Source organism: Phyllobates terribilis, unplaced genomic scaffold (assembly GCF_046119375.1).
Source record: "Phyllobates terribilis strain yellow unplaced genomic scaffold, ASM4611937v1 Scaffold_5__5_contigs__length_657084704, whole genome shotgun sequence".
Taxonomy (NCBI): Eukaryota; Metazoa; Chordata; class Amphibia; order Anura; family Dendrobatidae; genus Phyllobates; species Phyllobates terribilis.
Genome location: NW_027362765.1, coordinates 190,560,633 through 190,580,153, shown reverse-complemented (window position 1 = coordinate 190,580,153; position 19,521 = coordinate 190,560,633). Strand labels below are relative to the sequence as shown.

Here is a 19,521-nt window from a genome sequence, read left to right as displayed (position 1 = left end):
AAGAAAGCGAGTAGAACGGGGCTTAAAAGAAACAACGCAGTTTCGTCCTAACAGCCCACTTTCTGGACAGCAGAGCACCAGGAAGTATTGGAAGAACTAGTAGACTACCTAGTAAAACCACCCAACCCATATTGGGATATCCTGATTTCAATTTCCCATTTGTTCTTCATTGTGACTCCTCTCAAGTTGGACTGGGAGCTGCGCTGTACCAGCATCAAGATGGAAAATTGAGGGTCATCGGTTACGGTTCGAGAACGTTGACAGACGCCGAGAAGAAGTACCATCTACATTCCGGAAAATTAGAGTTCCTGGCATTGAAATGGGCTATCTGTGAACGATTTAGAGATTATCTCTACTATAGCAAAGAGTTTGAGATATACACTGACAACAACCCTTTGACTTATGTCCTTACTACAGCGAAACAGAATGCAACGGGTCAGAGATGGGTTGCTGAACTAGCTGACTTCAATTTCAGCATCAAGTACAGGCCAGGAAAATGCAATGCGGATGCTGACGGATTTGCAAGAATGCCACTAGAGCCTGAGGAGTTCATGCAAGAATGCTCGGAGGAAGTCAGTCTGGAAGCAATTGAGAGCACTACCCAAGCAGTACAAGCTTATCAGGAGGAAGACGCACCATTGTGGTGTCCATTGACTGTGGAAACCACCATAAAAGCGAGAGAACAGGATCACCCCCAGTCTATTCAACAACTACCAAAAGGGAAAATCCGAAGAGCACAATAAGATAATTGGTAAAATACTACTTTATGTGGACCAAAATCAGTTTCCAAGTAAACGAGAGAGAGACAATGATTTAATAGCAGTATCTGTTTTACGTAAATAATGGACGAAGCTCTACCTCAGTGAAGACGGTATCCTGTATCGTAAAGGAGTACAAAACCGGCAGTTGGTACTACCCAGAGTATTCCGTAGGTTGGTCTTCAAAGTACTCCATGAAAACATGGGACACCTGGGAGTGGAAAGGACAACCAACTTGATCCGTGAATGTTTCTTCTGGCCCTACATACAGAGAGATATTGAGAGGTACGTGACCAGGGAGTGTGGGTGTCTGAAAGATAAACGTCCCAACACATCAACCCGGGCACATATGGGCAACATCCAAACTACGTATCTGTTTGAGATGGTCTCAATAGACTTTTTACATCTCGAGATGTGCAAGGGTGGTTATGAATACATCTTGGTGGTGATGGTGTTATGTTCTGCTACCAGAGCTAAGGAAAGAGAGGAGATCTGTCCCTACAATAGAACTCAGCTTAATCCCTACGATGTAACAGGGAACCTGATCCTGCGATCAGACCTGCTAAAGTCCTAAGCTAGTCTGTACGGAGACCTATAGATGTGGGGAAGGAATCCCTACAAGTACTAAGGACTGGGAGGAATATGGGACACCTCCTAACAGAAATAGTAGCAGACAGACGAACAAACAAAATATATAGAACATAGAGGTCAGTAGACCAAGCAAACTAACAGAGCAAGACACAGAGCACAGGCTAGCTAGAAAGTAGATATACAATGAAGTCCAGCAAAGCCAGAAGGGCGGAGCAGGCTTAAATAGGCCAACAAGGTCATGTGACCAGCAAAGGAAAAAAAAACTAAGAGCAAGGTTCTAACAGTACCCCCCCTTCTAAGAGGATCCTCCGGATCCCCTAGGACCAGGCTTATCAGGAAATCTCCTGTGAAACGCTCTGATAAGTCTGGACGCGGAAACATCATCCGACCTCACCCAAGAGTTATCCTCGGGTCCGAAACCTTTCCAGGCCACAAGATACTGCAAACTACCTCTATACAGTCTAGAGTTAAGGATGCGAGAAATTTCATATTCCCCGTCCTCCACCACCGGAGGAACAGAGGCAGAGGCGTCACAATCCGATTCAACAGCTTTTTTCAACAGAGAGACATGAAATACCGGATTAATTCTCCAGGAGGTAGGAACCTCCAACCTAACAGCAGATTGGTTGACAACCTGAAGCACCTTAAAGGGCCCTACAAACTTGGGACCCAATTTCTTAGAAGGAATCCTCAACCGCAGATTCCTAGAGGACAACCAAACCATGTCACCAACAGCGAACAAAACCTCCTGTCGTTTCCTATCAAAGTAGTCCTTAGATTTTCTGTTGGCCTCCTGAAGATTACCACGCACATCCGTCCAAACTCTCTCCAAATCACCGGAAAAATTCTCCTCCTCAGGCACGGCAGATCCCAACTTGGAGAACGATCCAAACGACGGATGTCTCCCAGAACAACAAAAAAAAGGCGAACAACCAGCAGAAGAAGATGTATGATTGTTCAGAGCAAATTCAGAAAGTGGCAGAAACTCAGACCACCCCTCTTGATTGTCTGTCACAAAACAACGCAAGAACTGCTCAACATCCTGGTTTTTCCTTTCTGTCTGGCCATTAGATTCAGGATGATATCCGGACGAGAACGATAAATGAACTCCCAACCTGTCACAAAAGGCCCGCCAAAAACGAGCCACGAACTGAGGACCCCTATCAGAAACAATGTCAGTAGGAACGCCATGAAGTCTGAGTCTGACAATTTCCTTGACAAAGGCCTTAGCGAGAGTTTTAGCGCAGGGCAGTTTGACAAAGGGAACCAAGTGACACATCTTGCTAAAACGGTCCACGACCACCCAGATGACAGTAAAACCCTCAGAGGGGGGAAGGTCAGTTATAAAGTCCATAGCCAAATGTGTCCAAGGAGTACTGGGAACCTCCAAAGGACAAAGCAACCCCGCAGCAGGAGTATGTGAGGACTTAGATCTAGCACATATAGTACATTGACGCACCCACTTAATGACTTCCTTCTGCCATCCAGGCCACCAAAAACTGCGACCCACCAGTCTCTTGGTCTCAGAGATTCCGGGATGACCTGCCAACCGAGATTCGTGACACTCAACAAACAAATCTCTCCTAAAGGTCCCAGGCACAAACAACCTCCCATGAGGAGTGTTAGAAGGGGCATTCTCCTGTGCTTTAAGAATCTCATTTTCCAAAACGGAGTCCAAAGCAGCTATCACAACACCTTCTTGTAAAATGTTCTCCTCTTTCTCAGCACCGACTATGGGAGAAAAACTGCGAGACAAGGCATCCGCCTTAACATTCTTAGTACCAGGGATGTAAATAACGGAGAAATTAAACCGCGAGAAAAACAGTGCCCACCTAGCCTGACGGGCATTCAGGCGCTTGGCAGCATCAAGATATATCAGATTTTTATGATCCGTAAGAACCTGAACGGGAAATTCCGCACCTTCCAAGAAGTGGCGCCAGTGTTCAAATGCGAGTTTAATAGCCAATAATTCCCGATTACCAATATCGTAATTCAGTTCAGTCTCCGAAAATTTTTTTGAAAAAAAGGCACAGGGATGTAATCCATCCCCGTTATCCTGAGACAATACTGCGCCAACCCCCACAGAGGAAGCATCAACCTCAGCCAAAAACGGCCTAGTAACATCAGGCTGCATAAGGATGGGAGCAGAGGTGAACCTCTCCTTGAGATACACAAAAGCTTCAATGGCCTCAGAAGACCACTGAACAGCATCAGCACCTTTCCTGGTGAGATCAGTCAGAGGTTTGACAATACTAGAAAAAATTTTTATGAATTTTCTGTAGTAATTGGCGAAACCCAAAAACCTCTGTATCGATTTCAAACCAATAGGCCTAGGCCATTCCTGCACAGCCTGAACCTTAACCGGATCCATCTCAAAACCTTTGCTGGAGATAATGTAGCCCAAAAAACTAATTCTCTGTACAGCGAACTCACATTTCTCCAGCTTAGCAAAAAGCGAATTGTCCATTAATAACTGTAATACCTCACGCACGCTCCGCCAATGAGACTCCAGATCCGGCGAATAAATCAAAATGTCATCCAAATACACAACCACATTTTTGCCGATCAAAGGTCTAAGGATGTCATTAATCAGATTCTGAAAAAATGCAGGAGCATTAGTAAGACCAAAAGGCATAACCAGATTCTCAAAATGACCCACAGGAGTGTTAAAAGCAGTCTTCCATTCGTCACCCTCCTTCATGCGCAACAGATTGTATGCCCCCTTAAGGTCAATTTTAGAGAACCACTTGGCCCCCATTAACTGGTTAAACAGATCAGGAATCAATGGCAGTAGGTAAGGATTGCGTACAGTAATTTTGTTAATCTCACGAAAATCCAGACAAGGACGTAAACCGCCGTCCTTTTTTTTTACAAAAAAAAATCCAACCGCCACAGGAGACTTAGAGGGCCTAATGTGACCGGCGGCCAAACTTGTCTGTATGTATTCCTCCAAAGCCTTCCTCTCAGGAATAGTAAGGTTAAATAAACGACTTTTAGGAAGAGTCGCTCCAGGGACAAATTCAATAGAACAATCATAGTCTCTATGGGGAGGCAAAACCTGCGATTCCTTCTCAGAAAAAACTCTCCAAAAATCCTGAATAGGAACAGGCAATTCTCCCCTATCCAAAGCTGTAATACGCCCGTTACAACACTTGTCATAACATTTATGGCTCCAGGATTTAATTTCACTGGTAGACCAATCCAGTACAGGATTGTGAAATTTTAACCAGGGCAATCCCAATATTACTGGAGAAGGCAAGTTATTCAAAACTACCAAATCCAATTTCTCATGGTGAACACCATTAATAGTGAGAGGAAATTCACAGACCTTGAGAGTAATATTCTTCAAAGGGGAACCATCCACAGAAACCACAGCAATGGGGGATGATAAAGGTTCAGGTTTTAAATTGAGTCTTTCCACGAATCCCCCATCAATTACATTCAGAGTAGACCCGCAATCAACAAATACCCGAAATTCCATTAATTTTTTCTGAGCAATCGTGGAAGCAGCTAAAAATATACCCTTGGAATTTAAACAGGCAATACGGGCGTGACTGACCATTTTTTTTTCTTTCTTCATACGAAGCTCACAGCCTTTAATCAAATGACCAGATTTTCCGCAATAGAAACACAAGCCTTCAGAAAATCGACGGTCTTTTTCTTGAGAGCGAGGTGTCACCGATCCAATCTCCATCGGTTCACCACTGTTAGTACACACATTCTCATAACCAGAAACTGACATAGCAGAGGATTTGCTCTCATTAACCCTTGCACGCAGTCTTCTATCCACCCGTATAGCTAATTGCATAGCCTGTTGCAAATCTTCAGGTGTAGTATAAGCAATTAGCAGGTCTTTAACCCTTTCACTGAGCCCAGCAAGAAATAGACTTTTCAGAGCAGAATCGTTCCACCCTGTTTGAGTAGACCAATGACGGAAATGAGTACAATATTTTTCCACATTACCTGATCCTTGTTTTAAACGTCTCAACTCAGTCTCAGCTGATGCGACACGGTCAGGATCATCATATAATAGTCCCAAAGCAGAAAAAAAACTATCCACTGATCTGAAGCATGTATCACTAGGTTGCAAAGAAAAGGCCCACTCCTGAGGCTCTTTGCGCAAAAGTGACATTATGAACCCTACGCGCTGGGATTCATCCCCAGAGGACTTAGGTCTCAAACGAAAATACAATAAGCAAGCATTTTTAAATGAAAAAAATTCTCGGTGTTCACCAAAAAATAAATCCGGCAAACATACCTTAGGCTCCAAGAAATGTGCTCCAGGACAGTTACTCACGTGCTGACGGAGCTCGGCCACCTCCAGAGAGAGTCCCTGCAGGCGATGAACCAAATCCTGAACCGACACCATGATGGAACAGAAAAATCTTTCCTTAGAGAATTTGCGGGCTGGACTTACTGTTATGTTCTGCTACCAGAGCTAAGGAAAGAGAGGAGATCTGTCCCTACGATAGAACTCAGCTTAATCCCTACGATGTAACAGGGAACCTGATCCTGCGATCAGACCTGCTAAAGTCCTAAGCTAGTCTGTACGGAGACCTATAGATGTGGGGAAGGAATCCCTACAAGTACTAAGGACTGGGAGGAATATGGGACACCTCCTAACAGAAATAGTAGCAGACAGACGAACAAACAAAATATATAGAACATAGAGGTCAGTAGACCAAGCAAACTAACAGAGCAAGACACAGAGCACAGGCTAGCTAGAAAGTAGATATACAATGAAGTCCAGCAAAGCCAGAAGGGCGGAGCAGGCTTAAATAGGCCAACAAGGTCATGTGACCAGCAAAGGAAAAAAAAACTAATAGCAAGGTTCTAACAGATGGACCATTTCATTCGATTTCCTCAAGCATATTCCACCACCAATAAATCAGGTCGAACAGCGACAGAGAAGATTTTCAATGATTTTGCTTTGAGGTTTGGGTTCCCTATGAGATTACACCATGACCAAGGAAGAGAATTTGAGAACCAGCTCTTTGCCAAGCTAGGAAAGAACTGTAGAATTCAGAGATCCCACACAACGCTCTATCACCCAGAGGGTAATGGGCAAGTGGAACGTTTTAACTGGACATTATTGTCAATATTGCGCACTTTAACAGCTGATGAGAAGAAAGACTGGAAGAGTTCCCTGTCAAAAGTGGTACATGCCTATAACTGTACAAAGAGCGATGCAACGGGTTACTCATCCTTTTTCCTATTGTAAGAACAATCGCCAAGACTGCCAATCGACATCATGTTCAATACTCCGGTGTCAGAGACTTATAGAACGTATCCGGAGTACGTTCGGAAATGGAAAGAACGGATGGCAGAGCCATACAACATAGCGTCCAAAGTGGTTACGCAAGGACAGAGCAAGAGTAAGGAGTACTTTGATCGAAAATGTTATGGAGCAGAATTGGCACCGGGAAGCCAGGTGCTAGTCAAGAACGTACGTGAGAAAGACGGTCCAGGAAAACTTTGTTCATACTGGGAAGACAAGGTGTATGTGGTCATAAGGAGGAAAGCTGATGACAGCCCAGTGTATGAAATCCGATTGGAAACGGGAGACAAGAAAGCAAGAATAGTCCATCGGAATTTACTGCTACCCTGTGATTATCTCCCACCACAACAAGACTTCCCAGAAGTAGACCGACATCGTCCGAGATCGACTAAGGGACCACCACAGACTGAAGCTCTGGAGGTGAATAGTGACCTTGAAAGTTCCTATGGAGAAGAACACACCGTTGTATTTCTCGGACCGGCAAGGAGAGGGATGTACCATCCTCAGGAAAGTGAACTAAGTCCTGAGGCTTCAGAGTTCATACCAAGGAGTACAGAATAAGTCCAATTCAGATCTGATGATCGAACACCGGCCACTGAAGAGACCAACCGACACTCAGGAGGAGCGGAATTACCAGACCTTTTGGAAACAAGCACCTCAGTAGAAGTACAGGAACTTACAGAGGCAGCTCCAAGAGCATCTGAGGAAGCACGGGAAATGAGTGCGGTGGAAGAAACTTCTGTGACCGAAGAACCCATCGTCTCTGAGGAAGAACCCACCAGGAGGATGTTGACTCAAGAAGTGAGGAGGCCCGTGATGCTGACGTATGAGACACTTGGTGAACCAAGTCAAGTGCCAAGGATGGTTGACTGGAAACGGGTATCTCTGCCTGCGGACCAGGTAACCCCACTTGAGTGGTGTTCAGCACCGAGAGGCAGTATGAAAGATGTTACCTGGTGGAAAGACTTGTTTTCATGCTTTGATTTTCCTTAAAAGACTTTGTAGAAACAAAGAACTGTTAAAGCATAGAGAGGGAGAGCTGATTGAAGAGATGCTGATTGTTTTAATTGTGTTGTTTATTTCTTACAGGCATCCTACGAGAAAAAGGTTATAAGATTAAGTTGTTATCAATGTTTATGAATGTTATACCAATTTCACAATGCCAATTTGTATATAAAGTTATCCAACTTTCATCAGTGTCTCAGAATTGGTCAGATTGACCAATTAAGACGAATATTGAGGATGACATTCAAAAAGGAGGGAAGAGTATGACATGTAGAAGTAGTGCTGCTGCTTTAAATGCATTCAGCAACTATTAGAAGTAACACAAGCACATGAGACAGGAAGTGTTGTGCTCCAGAAGCATCCAGCAACTAAAGTGGTTAACACAGTCACAGGAGAAGGGGAGCGTTTTAGCAGTTCCCCAGGGGGATTGTGGGGAAGTTGTTTACTGTCTAGCTGGAGCCGAAGAGAAAGGTGGTGTGTGTGTTGTATCTCACAGAAGTGCCCCTGCAAGTGAAAATGATTCAAGTCAGGAGTGAAGCTAAGGACAGGTCAGGTAGAGTTCCTGAACTAGCAGTGCAGAGTATTGTCAGGCAGAAAGATAAGGACTGGAAGAAATTGTGTCACAGGATTCATCTCCCTCAGCAAACCCTCCCCCACTCCTCCATCTCACTGTGCTCTAAAGAATGCTATGTTCATTAATATGCCTTTGCATTAGAACTGTGCTGTCCTGTACTACTGGGAAGACTGTGAACTGCTGTGCTGCTAAGGAAACTACGGTTTGTCACTGGAGCCTGTTGCTCATAAGTAACTTGTACTGGCTGTGCTGCTTTTTATTAAATGCTACTGTTCTACCGTTTATGAGGACTCTTGTCAAGTGTGTCTGGTCAACAAGTGAAACAACCTACGTGTCTGTGTCTGAGGGTCAATATCCCTGTGTGCCTGAGAGACGTTGCAGCACATGGTCTATGGTTTCCCTGAGTAATGGTTCCCCCTGGATTCCGAAGAATTAATGTAACCTGTCTCGCCCCTATCTGAACCTAGCGGCGTGCGTGTAACAGTAAGCACTTAGGAGAGGGGAAGGCCATCCGTGAATGTGGCTCTCCCCAATATAAAGTTAAAAGAAGTCAGTCAAATTGACTGTTCAAACCAAGTACAAGCGCTCTGTGCAACCTTGGTGTGGCCAATCATGGCCCTTCTTCACTCTATGAAGCCAGAGCTGTCAATCAAAGAAGGGGGAAGAGATAGGGTGAAGAGATAAAGGGAAAACAAGCAGGTGGGAAGGGGAACTTAATATGATTCGCCCCGCCATGATGCACTAAGTACCTGTGCTTGGTTTCAACAGTTATTCTGTGCTGACAGAGTCCTTTTAAATGCCATAAACTACAATGTATAGAGCTACAATCACAGGGGCCACCTATAAATCTCATATACATCTTGCTGGAGTAATAAAGAAAGGGTCAAGGGGCCCCATTCTCCTAAAATATATGGGGGATACAGAGATGTCTATGTGCCAACCCTCTTTTCTTTGTTATGGAAACTAAATGCAAACAGCCACACACCGACAAACATTTCTATGACCAAATGGATGGGGGCCTCATGGTACTTAGGTTGTGCTCCTCTGCCATAGATTACCAGTATGAGTGATCATTATCAGGCGATTTTGGACTTAATGATCCCTACATCTGTGATGGTCTTAGAGCTTGCACAGAATTAGAAAATATGACTTTGTGTCTTACATTATAGCTCTTCTTCACTGAAGTTAATGGGGTTCAGCTATAATACCTCACACTCTGTAGACAGGTCGGCAATGCTTTTGGGAGAAAGTATCCATGTTTTTTTAATCCTATACAATATTTTTCTTGAAAACTCTACGTACATGAGGACAAATTTAGAGCACAAGAAAAGTCACATTTCTTTGATGTGTTTTCTGTCATTTATGATTATGCATGATATCTTATTAACACTATGTGAATTTTTGCCTGTAGGAATAAATAATTCTCTGGTTGCTCATGATATGGAGTTTGAAGAATTGCAAGTTCCCTGGAATCCAGAAAGACATTTGCAGAGAACTAAGCTTACCAAGAAAGTGCTGGTTTCTGAAGACCAGGCAGCATTTGAGCAGCATGGCCCCATGCCTCGTTACATGCAGTTTGCCAGCAAACACAAGAATAAGTGGGATCATGAGCGTTCTTATAGGATCCAGATGGTCAGCTTTGCAGGAGATTATCTTCCAGAGAAAAGTTCTGTACACAACTCAATGAACTGGGCCAAGTAAGTGCAGTGTTGTAATGTCATTCAATATCTATCATCTATACGCTAGAGAATGACAAGTGCTTATTTAACACTTCTAATTGAGTAACACTTCTAATCAAGTGGGAATTGTCCAAAACACAGAAACATTTTTACTATGAGTCATGTTGAGGGCATTACTCTCAAAGTAAGTATTTTTGTGCCCTGTCCACCCTCTATCTCCGTTGCCTGATGACGTCTTCTTTATCAGAAGCTCTGACAGTGGAGATAGAAGCAGAGTGCCAGTGCTGCACTCACCTCTTCCATAGCGTCCATCAACCAGGATCTAGGACGTCTTCAAAGGGGGCAGCGATGTAAGAAACTAGTGAGTAACTGCAGCGCTACTCTCTGTGACATCCTGTTTCAGGAGGGGCAATGGACGCTGCCAGGCAGGGGCGGACACAGACTGTAGTGGGCCCCTGTGCAAGAAATTTTTGGGGGCCCCCCCCCCTGCGCTTCATAAGGCAACAAAGTTATGTAAACATAACCCCCCCATGTGCATCTCTCGCCCCCCCCCATGTGCAGCTCTCATCCCCCCCATGTGCAGCTCACCCCCCCGATGCATCTCTCATCCCCCCCCGTGCATCTCTCACCCCCCCATGTGCATCTCTCACCCCCCCATGTGCATCTCTCACCCCCCCATGTGCATCTCTCACCCCCCCATGTGCATCTCTCACCCCCCCATGTGCATCTCTCACCCCCCCATGTGCATCTCTCACCCCCCCATGTGCATCTCTCACCCCCCCATGTGCATCTCTCACCCCCCCATGTGCATCTCTCATCCCCCCTATGTGCATCTCTCATCCCCCCCATGTGCATCTCTCATCCCCCCATGTGCATCTCTCATCCCCCCCATGTGCATTTCTCATCCCCCCCATGTGCATCTCTCATCCCCCCATGTGCATCTCTCATCCCCCCCATGTGCATCTCTCATCCCCCCATGTGCATCTCTCATCCCCCCCATGTGCATCTCTCATCCCCCCCATGTGCATCTCTCATCCCCCCATGTGCATCTCTCATCCCCCCATGTGCATCTCTCACCCCCCCATGTGCATCTCTCACCCCCCCATGTGCATCTCTCACCCCCCCATGTGCATCTCTCATCCCCCCCATGTGCATCTCTCACCCCCCATGTGCATCTCTCATCCCCCCCCATGTGCATCTCTCACCCCCCCCCATGTGCATCTCTCATCCCCCCCACTCCTAGTTAATTAATTGTATTTAAGAAAAATAAAACTTGTTATACTTACCCCCATGCGATCCCTGCAGAATCCTGGCGCTCGTCCACGTCGCTGCCACCAGGCTCTCCTGACGTTCGGCCATGTGACGGTGCCACATACATAGCCAACAGCTTTTGTTTTGGCCAAAAGATTTTTAAAGCCGCCACCACGATAAGGTAGACTCTTCTGGCCGGGCCCTACTCTAACCTATTAAAATTTTCTTAAAATATCCAATACTCTTTTTAGATATATTTTTATTTAGTTTTCTTTAAGGGAATGTGTCATATACATTTTTTTTTTAAATGACCAATAATACCACATACAGGGAATACCGCCACACCATCACCAGACCACATATTACCACAACATAGTGACCGAATAATACCACACAGAAGGGAGAAAAACTGCCACACCATGACCAGACCACATATTACCACCACATTACTAATATTACCACCACATTACTAATATTACCATAAGTGTCATTATACACGGTAGCTCTATACATGGTATGTATAATGTAAGTGTCCAGGTAATCTAGTGATCACCAGTGACATTATACACAGGAGCTCTGTATATAGTGTCAGTGTACAGGTAATACAGTGATCACCAGTGACATTATACACAGGAGCTCTGTATATAGTGTACAGGTAATACAGGGATCACCAGTGACATTATACACAGGAGCTCTGTATATAGTGTACAGGTAATACAGGGATCACCAGTGACATTATACACAGGAGCTCTGTATATATTGTCAGTGTACAGGTAATACAGTGATCACCAGTGACATTATACACAGGAGCTCTGTATATAGTGTCAGTGTACAGGTAATACAGTGATCACCAGTGACATTATACACAGGAGCTCTGTATATAGTGTACAGGTAATACAGTGATCACCAGTGACATTATACACAGGAGCCCGGTACATAGTATATAGTGTAAGTGTACATGTAATGCACTGACTCACTGGTGACGTCTCTAGGTGAAGTCCTTCGGCTACGCTTTTCTCCTTCATCCAGCACAGACCGCCATCACGTCTTCCAGCCAGGACTCGTCTCTGCATAAAATAACACAGTTATCTAGAGCACATTCCCCAACTTCTACATTACGCAGCTGAATACAGACGTGCATCCACCATCAATATATGGTTAGTTATTATGCAACCTACCATTCCAAATATAAATTGTAATCCACCACGGTGCCCCCATTAACTGTAAATAGGCACTTAATATATAATTTAATTAGAACCTCTACTCTATACTTCCTGCTCCCCGCATTCATTATTTACATGCACCCCCTGCCCCAATTCATTATATCATGTCCGTGCTCTCCCCACCCCATCGTCATTTATCATTTACTCTCCCCCACCCCACATTCATTATGTGCAGCTCATTATCCCCCTACTCCTAATTCCCCCATGTGCAGCTCTCACCACCCCATGTGCACATCTCCCATCCCCCTCCCCCACATGTGCCCCTCTCTCACCCCCCCCACATGTGCCCCTCTCTCACCCCCCCCCACATGTGCACCTCTCTCATCCCCCCCATGTGCAGCTCTCACCACCCCCCCACGTGCCCCTCTCTCATCCCCCTCCCCCACATGTGCCCCTCTCTCACCCCCCCCCACATGTGCCCCTCTCTCATCCCCCCCATGTGCACCTCTCTCACCCCCCCCATGTGCACATCTCTCATCCCCCTCCCCCACATGTGCCCCTCTCTCATCCCCCTCCCCCCCATGTGCATCTCTCATCCCCCCATGTGCATCTCTCATCCCCCCCCATGTGCAGCTCTCACCACCCCCTCCATGTGCACCTCTCTCATCCCCCTCCCCCACATGTGCACCTCTCTCATCCCCCTCCCCCACATGTGCACCTCTCTCATCCCCCCCATGTGCATCTCTTATCTCCCCCCATGTGCATCTCTTATCCCCCTCCCCCATGTGCATCTCTTATCCCCCTCCCCCATGTGCATCTCTTATCCCCCTCCCCCATGTGCATCTCTTATCCCCCCCCACATGTGCACCTCTCTCATCCCCCTCCCCCCACATGTGCACCTCTCTCATCCCCCCCACCCCATGTGCACCTCTCTCACCCCCCCCACCCCATGTGCACCTCTCTCATCCCCCCCCCACCCCATGTGCATCTTTTATCATCTCCCCCCCATGTGCATCTCTTATCTCCCCCCCATGTGCATCTCTTATCTCCCCCCCATGTGCATCTCTTATCCCCCCCCATGTGCATCTCTTATCCCCCCCCACATGTGCACCTCTCTCATTCCCCTCCCCCCACATGTGCACCTCTCTCACCCCCCCCACCCCATGTGCACCTCTCTCATCCCCCCCACCCCATGTGCACCTCTCTCATCCCCCCCACCCCATGTGCATCTTTTATCATCTCCCCCCATGTGCATCTTTTATCATCTCCCCCCCCATGTGCATCTCTTATCTCCCCCCCCCCCCCACACACACACATGTGCATCTCCCATTCCCCCCACTCCTAGTAAATTGTATTTTGAAAAAAACAAAACTTGTTATACTTACCCCCATGCGATCCCTGCAGAATCCTGGCGCTCGTCCAAATCGCTGACACCAGGTTCTCCTGACTTCCGGCCATGTGACGGCGCTGTCACATGACCGGAAGTAAGGGGAATCATGAAGGCGCTGCCGCAGCAGCGCAGCGCAGCGCTGAGATGTCCCGGACCCGGCGCTTAGCATGGGGCCGGGGGCCCCATGAGGAGAGAGACTCACAAGAGGAGGGCCCCTACCGGCTGGGCCCCATACTGGAGTCAGGGCAGACATGCCCTGATGGCGGCCCTGCTTGAGGTTGGAGGGGCCCCCTCTCCCTCGGGGCCCCCGTTCAATGAACCGGCTGCACGGGCGGTAGTTCCGCCCCTGCTGCCAGGAATTAGAGCAGCCCCAGCCTCTTGTGCCGTCAGATTTGAAACTCCTCTTAAACGAAAAGTCGCAGGAAGTACAGTAAAAAATCCTATTTAGGGATTAGATAGATCGGGAAAAGGGTATGATACTGTGTAATAAAGCAAATTACAAAAATGGTTAGGGTGTAAGGACAGATATTTAGAAAATACATTTTAGTTGCTGGACCACCTCTTTAAAGAGGATCTGTCACTTGCTCAAAAAATTGAGTTTAATACCTTGTAGAGCTCCCCTTATTCTGCCATTTTTTCTACTTTGAGCTGCATCACTCCATTGTAGAGGTATTCACATTTGTTGTTTTAGGAGCGCAGTATGTGAAATCTTTCCTTGCAGGCACACTAGGCATTTCTTCAGAGTCTTCTCTGGTGGCATGTGCTTTCACTAGGTGTCTGTCGAGCTGTGATTGGGAAAGTCTGGGAGGGAGGGGTGAAAGTGCATGCTTCAAGAGAAAAAACATCCAGTTGCACTACAAGCAGAGATTTCACATAGTGTACTCCAGATGAAACAAATGTGGATATTTCTGCAATGGAGCAACACATTACAAAATGGAAAGAAGCGGCAGAATCAGGGGAGCTCAGGGACTTTAAGGCTGTGTGCCCACTATGCGTTTTTTAAGCATTTCCGCAGCGGCAGTTCCGCTGCAGAAACACTTAAAAGACGCTTGGTAGAAGGTCTGCAATGTACCCCAATGATAATCCGCATGTGCTGTGCACATGCTGCGGAAAGTTCCACTGCGGATTATCATTGTGGAAAAATCCGCAGCACCACCAATTATTTTGCATAATCGCGGCGTTTTCACCGCCATTGACTTGCATTGAATCGCTTAATATCCGCATGACTACAAGTGCACATGCGGATACTATGCGATTCAACGTGCGGATGGTACCTGGGTCTGGAGAAGAGGAGACTCTCATCCAGACCTGTAAAAAAAAAAAGAATTAAAATAAAAGATATACATTATAGTACCCTTCTGATGGTCCCCGGTCTCCATAGCGATGCGTCCTGGCTCCCCGGTAGCTCGGGATGGTCAAAAAGGACCTGCCATGACGTCATTTAGTCATGTGACAGGTCACGCGACCGCGGACGTTGGTCATAGAAGGTCCTTTTACACAACCACGAGACACCGGGAAGACCGGACGCATCGGATAAGGAGACCGGGGGCCATCGGAAGGTGAGTATATGTTTTTTTTTTTTTTTACCATTTTTATTCTTTTTTTTAACTAACTTGGTCACTTGACAACCCACATGCGAAATCGCATGATCAAAACGCTTCACTTACCCTTGTCCCTGGCAGGAAAAACGCATGTAAAATCCGCATGCATTTTTTCTGCCAGGGAGATGCAGAAAAAATCCTGAGCATTTCTGCATCGTGGGCACTTAGCCTAACACAGTATTTTAACCCAAAAAAATTTCAATGTGTGACTAGTCCTTTTTAACCACAAGAAATGCCATATAAGAGGTTTGCATAAGAAGCTAGCTTTGTAATTTTTAGACACTAAAGCAAAACTATTTAGTGTTGCCCGTTATCTATCATGTCACTCTTCTCATCTCCTCCAGCTTACATACAGGCAGGGTGCATTCTTGTCTCATGTCAGTGAATGATCATTTATCTTTTTATTTGTCCATAGTCATAAATACAATAGGTTTTGGAGATGGAGTTGTTTATGGGCCCTGGAGTCTAGGGCAACCCAAAAAGGTTCCTTTTGCCTATATGACAAAACAAGCACTATTTAGGGTCCATGATAATTGGGGACCCTGTTGTAGATTTTGTATTGGGACCAATAGCTTCAGGTTATGCCACTGTATTTGTCTTTTAGTTTGAAAGCACTCAGTCATATAGGCTCCATATACCTATAAGTTATTATTAACTATGATGTTGACCATTATGCATTCAAGTTCTTTCTATATGTAATGGGTAGAGATGAGCGTTGTTCTACTCGAACTGTTCGCCAATCTCAAATTCGAGCTGTTTTGGGCGGTGTTCGAGCCGTTCGGCGAACACGAACAATTTGAGAAAAATTTGGCTGTTCGAGGTTATGTTCGATAACTGTTCGTGCACCAAAATCATAACTGGATTTTTTCTCAGTAATGATGAAAATTAATGTTAATACGCAGTTTGAGTGTACAGCGGGGTGGGGGGAGGGGCAGGGGATGGATCTCTGCAGGAACAATGAAGATCTCCATTTTTTTTTCTCTTTCCCGCATTTACAGTGGGGAGGTGCAATCTGTCAGCCTATCAGCAGCGCACACACGGAGCGAAGTGCTTTTTTTCACACAAGCAAGGGCATGTGTCATTGGCAGTGTATGTCACATGTCCTTGCCCTATAAGACCAAGCCATTTTCCCCGTCGCCACCATTTTCTCACTGCTGCAGCTGCGTGTTAGACGGCACCGCTGTTGCTGTGTGCGCTATACCTTGTTAATTTCAAGCCAATTTTCGCACAAATCTACAGATAGCTTGGGAGTAGGGAATAGTTGTGATTGCAGTCCTTTTAAGGACTAGGTTACAGCATTTCCTACGACTTTTATCAGGCAGGTCTGTGCTCTTAAATAGATAGGTTGTGGGAGTAAAGACTAATTGTAATTGGAGTCCTTTTCAGGACTAGGTTACATCAGTTCCTATCAGTTTTTGCCAGGCAGGTCTGTGCCAGTGCTGTGCAAGTTTTTTTCACAGCATTTGGCTGAATCTAGCAAAGCTAATCCTTTTTGGCCTATTGCAGAGTGTGTTAGTCAGTGGAGTAGCCTATCTGTGTTGCAAGATATACCACCTGTGTATAGAATACCAATTTTTTTACTGCACCTAGTGAAGTAAAATCTTTTGGGCATAGCATCATTCTATTAGTCCATCTATACTGACCTCCATCAGGTTGCAAACTGAATCTAATTTTTTTCTGCATCTAGCTCTGAAAAAATATTTGGCCTTCTAGCAGTGTGTCGGACTTTCTCTATTAGTCCATCTATACTGACCTCCATCAGGTTGCAAATTAAAAATAATTTTTATCTGCATCTACAGTACCTCTGAAAAAATATTTGGGCTTCTAGCTGTGTGTGGGACTTGTTGTATTAGTCCATCTATACTGACCTCCATCAGGTTGCAAACTGAATATATTTTTTTCTGCATCTACCTCTGAAAAAATATTGGGCTTCTAGCTGTGTGTGGGTCTTGTTCTATTAATCCATCTATACAGACCTCCATCAGGTTGCAAACTGAATATAATTTTTTTCTGCATCTAGCTCTGAAAAAATATTTGGCCTTCTAGTAGTGTGTGGGACTTTCTCTGTTAGTCCATCTATACTGACCTCCATCAGGTTGCAAACTGAATATATTTTTTTCTGCATCTACCTCTGAAAAAATATTGGGCTTCTAGCTGTGTGTGGGTCTTGTTCTATTAATCCATCTATACTGACCTCCATCAGGTTGCAAACTGAATATAATTTTTTTCTGCATCTAGCTCTGAAAAAATATTTGGCCTTCTAGTAGTGTGTCGGACTTTCTCTATTAGTCCATCTATACTGACCTCCATCAGGTTGCAAATTAAAAATAATTTTTATCTGCATCTACAGTACCTCTGAAAAAATATTTGGGCTTCTAGCTGTGTGTGGGACTTGTTGTATTAGTCCATCTATACTGAGCTCCATCAGGTTGCAAACTGAATATATTTTTTTCTGCATCTACCTCTGAAAAAATATTGGGCTTCTAGCTGTGTGTGGGACTTGTTGTATTAGTCCATCTATACTGAACTCCATCAGGTTGCAAACTGAATATATTTTTTTCTGCATCTACCTCTGAAAAAATATTGGGCTTCTACCTGTGTGTGGGTCTTGTTCTATTAATCCATCTATACAGACCTCCATCAGGTTGCAAACTGAATCTAATTTTTTTCTGCATCTAGCTCTGAAAAACTATTTGGCCTTCTAGCAGTGTGTGGGACTTGTTCTATTAGTCCACCTATACTGACCTCCATCAGGTTGCAAATTAAAAATAATTTTTATCTGCATCTACAGTACCTCTGAAAAATATTTGGGCTTCTAGCTGTGTGTGGGACTTGTTGTTTTAGTCCATCTATACTGACCTCCATCAGGTTGCAAACTGAATATATTTTTTTATGCATCTACCTCTGAAAAAATATTGGGCTTCTAGCTGTGTGTGGGACTTGTTGTATTAGTCCATCTATACTGACCTCCATCAGGTTGCAAACTGAATATATTTTTTTCTGCATCTACCTCTGAAAAAATATTGGGCTTCTAGCTGTGTGTGGGTCTTGTTCTATTAATCCATCTATACAGACCTCCATCAGGTTGCAAACTGAATATAATTTTTTTCTGCATCTAGCTCTGAAAAAATATTTGGCCTTCTAGCAGTGTGTGGGACTTGTTCTATTAGTCCACCTATACTGACCTCCATCAGGTTGCAAATTCAAAATAATTTTTTGTATGCATCTAGCTCTGAAAAAATATTTGGCCTTCTAGCAGTGTGTGGGACTTTCTCTATTAGTCCATCTATACTGACCTCCATCAGGTTGCAAACTGAATTTATTTTTTTCTGCATCTACCTCTGAAAAAATATTGGGCTTCTAGCTGTGTGTGGGACTTGTTCTATTAATCCATCTATACAGACCTCCATCAGGTTGCAAACTGAATATATTTTTTTCTGCATCTACCTCTGAAAAAATATTGGGCTTCTAGCTGTGTGTGGGACTTGTTGTATTAGTCCATCTATACTGACCTCCATCAGGTTGTAAACTGAATATATTTTTTTCTGCATCTACCTCTGAAAAAATATTGGGCTACTAGCTGTGTGTGGGACTTGTTGTATTAGTCCATCTATACTGACCTCCATCAGGTTGCAAACTGAATATATTTTTTTCTGCATCTACCTCTGAAAAAATATTGGGCTTCTAGCTGTGTGTGGGACTTGTTGTATTAGTCCATCTATACTGACCTCCATCAGGTTGCAAATTGAATATAATTTTTTTCTGCATCTAACCCAGCCAATAGTTTTGGCCTAATACCACAGTTTGGCCACTCAGCTCTGCTCGGTTACCATCCATTGTTTTTTTGTGCAAACAACTCCAAAGTTGTGAATTAGTTAACCACCAAAATGAGTGGAAAAAGGCCTGCTGCTGGTGGAAAGGGGAATAGGCGTGTTGGGAAGGGGAAAAAAGGTTGTGTCCGTGGGGTAGGTGTTAAAGCAACAGTAACATCTGCAGAAGAAAGACCATCTTCCAGCCAAACTAAAATGTCTACTTCTTTTAGCGGACAATGTGATGAGATCCCTTTCTTACGGCCACGCCAATCGCTACAAATTCCAGATGAGGCACAAAAACAGCAGGTGCTTCAACGGATATCAAGTGCTCCTTTAAGTGGGCTCTCCTCCACATCAACTTCAACATCACAAATACTCCAGTCCTCAAAGGTGTCACCCAAATCGCACTTGCTTCCTCA

At 44.9% G+C, this 19,521-nt stretch overlaps 1 protein-coding gene across 4 annotated transcripts in view; it reads left to right on the top strand.

Moving 5' to 3' along the window:
- LOC141272683 (amine oxidase [copper-containing] 3-like) overlaps positions 1 to 19,521 on the top strand; it is a 64,226-nt gene that overhangs the window by 32,132 nt on the left and 12,573 nt on the right. For all 4 annotated transcript variants that reach the window (XM_073683642.1, XM_073683645.1, XM_073683644.1 and 1 more), the window contains exon 2: positions 9,618 to 9,903. In XM_073683642.1, the coding sequence (XP_073539743.1) occupies positions 9,618 to 9,903 (286 nt within the window). The remainder of the gene's footprint in view (positions 1 to 9,617; positions 9,904 to 19,521) is intronic.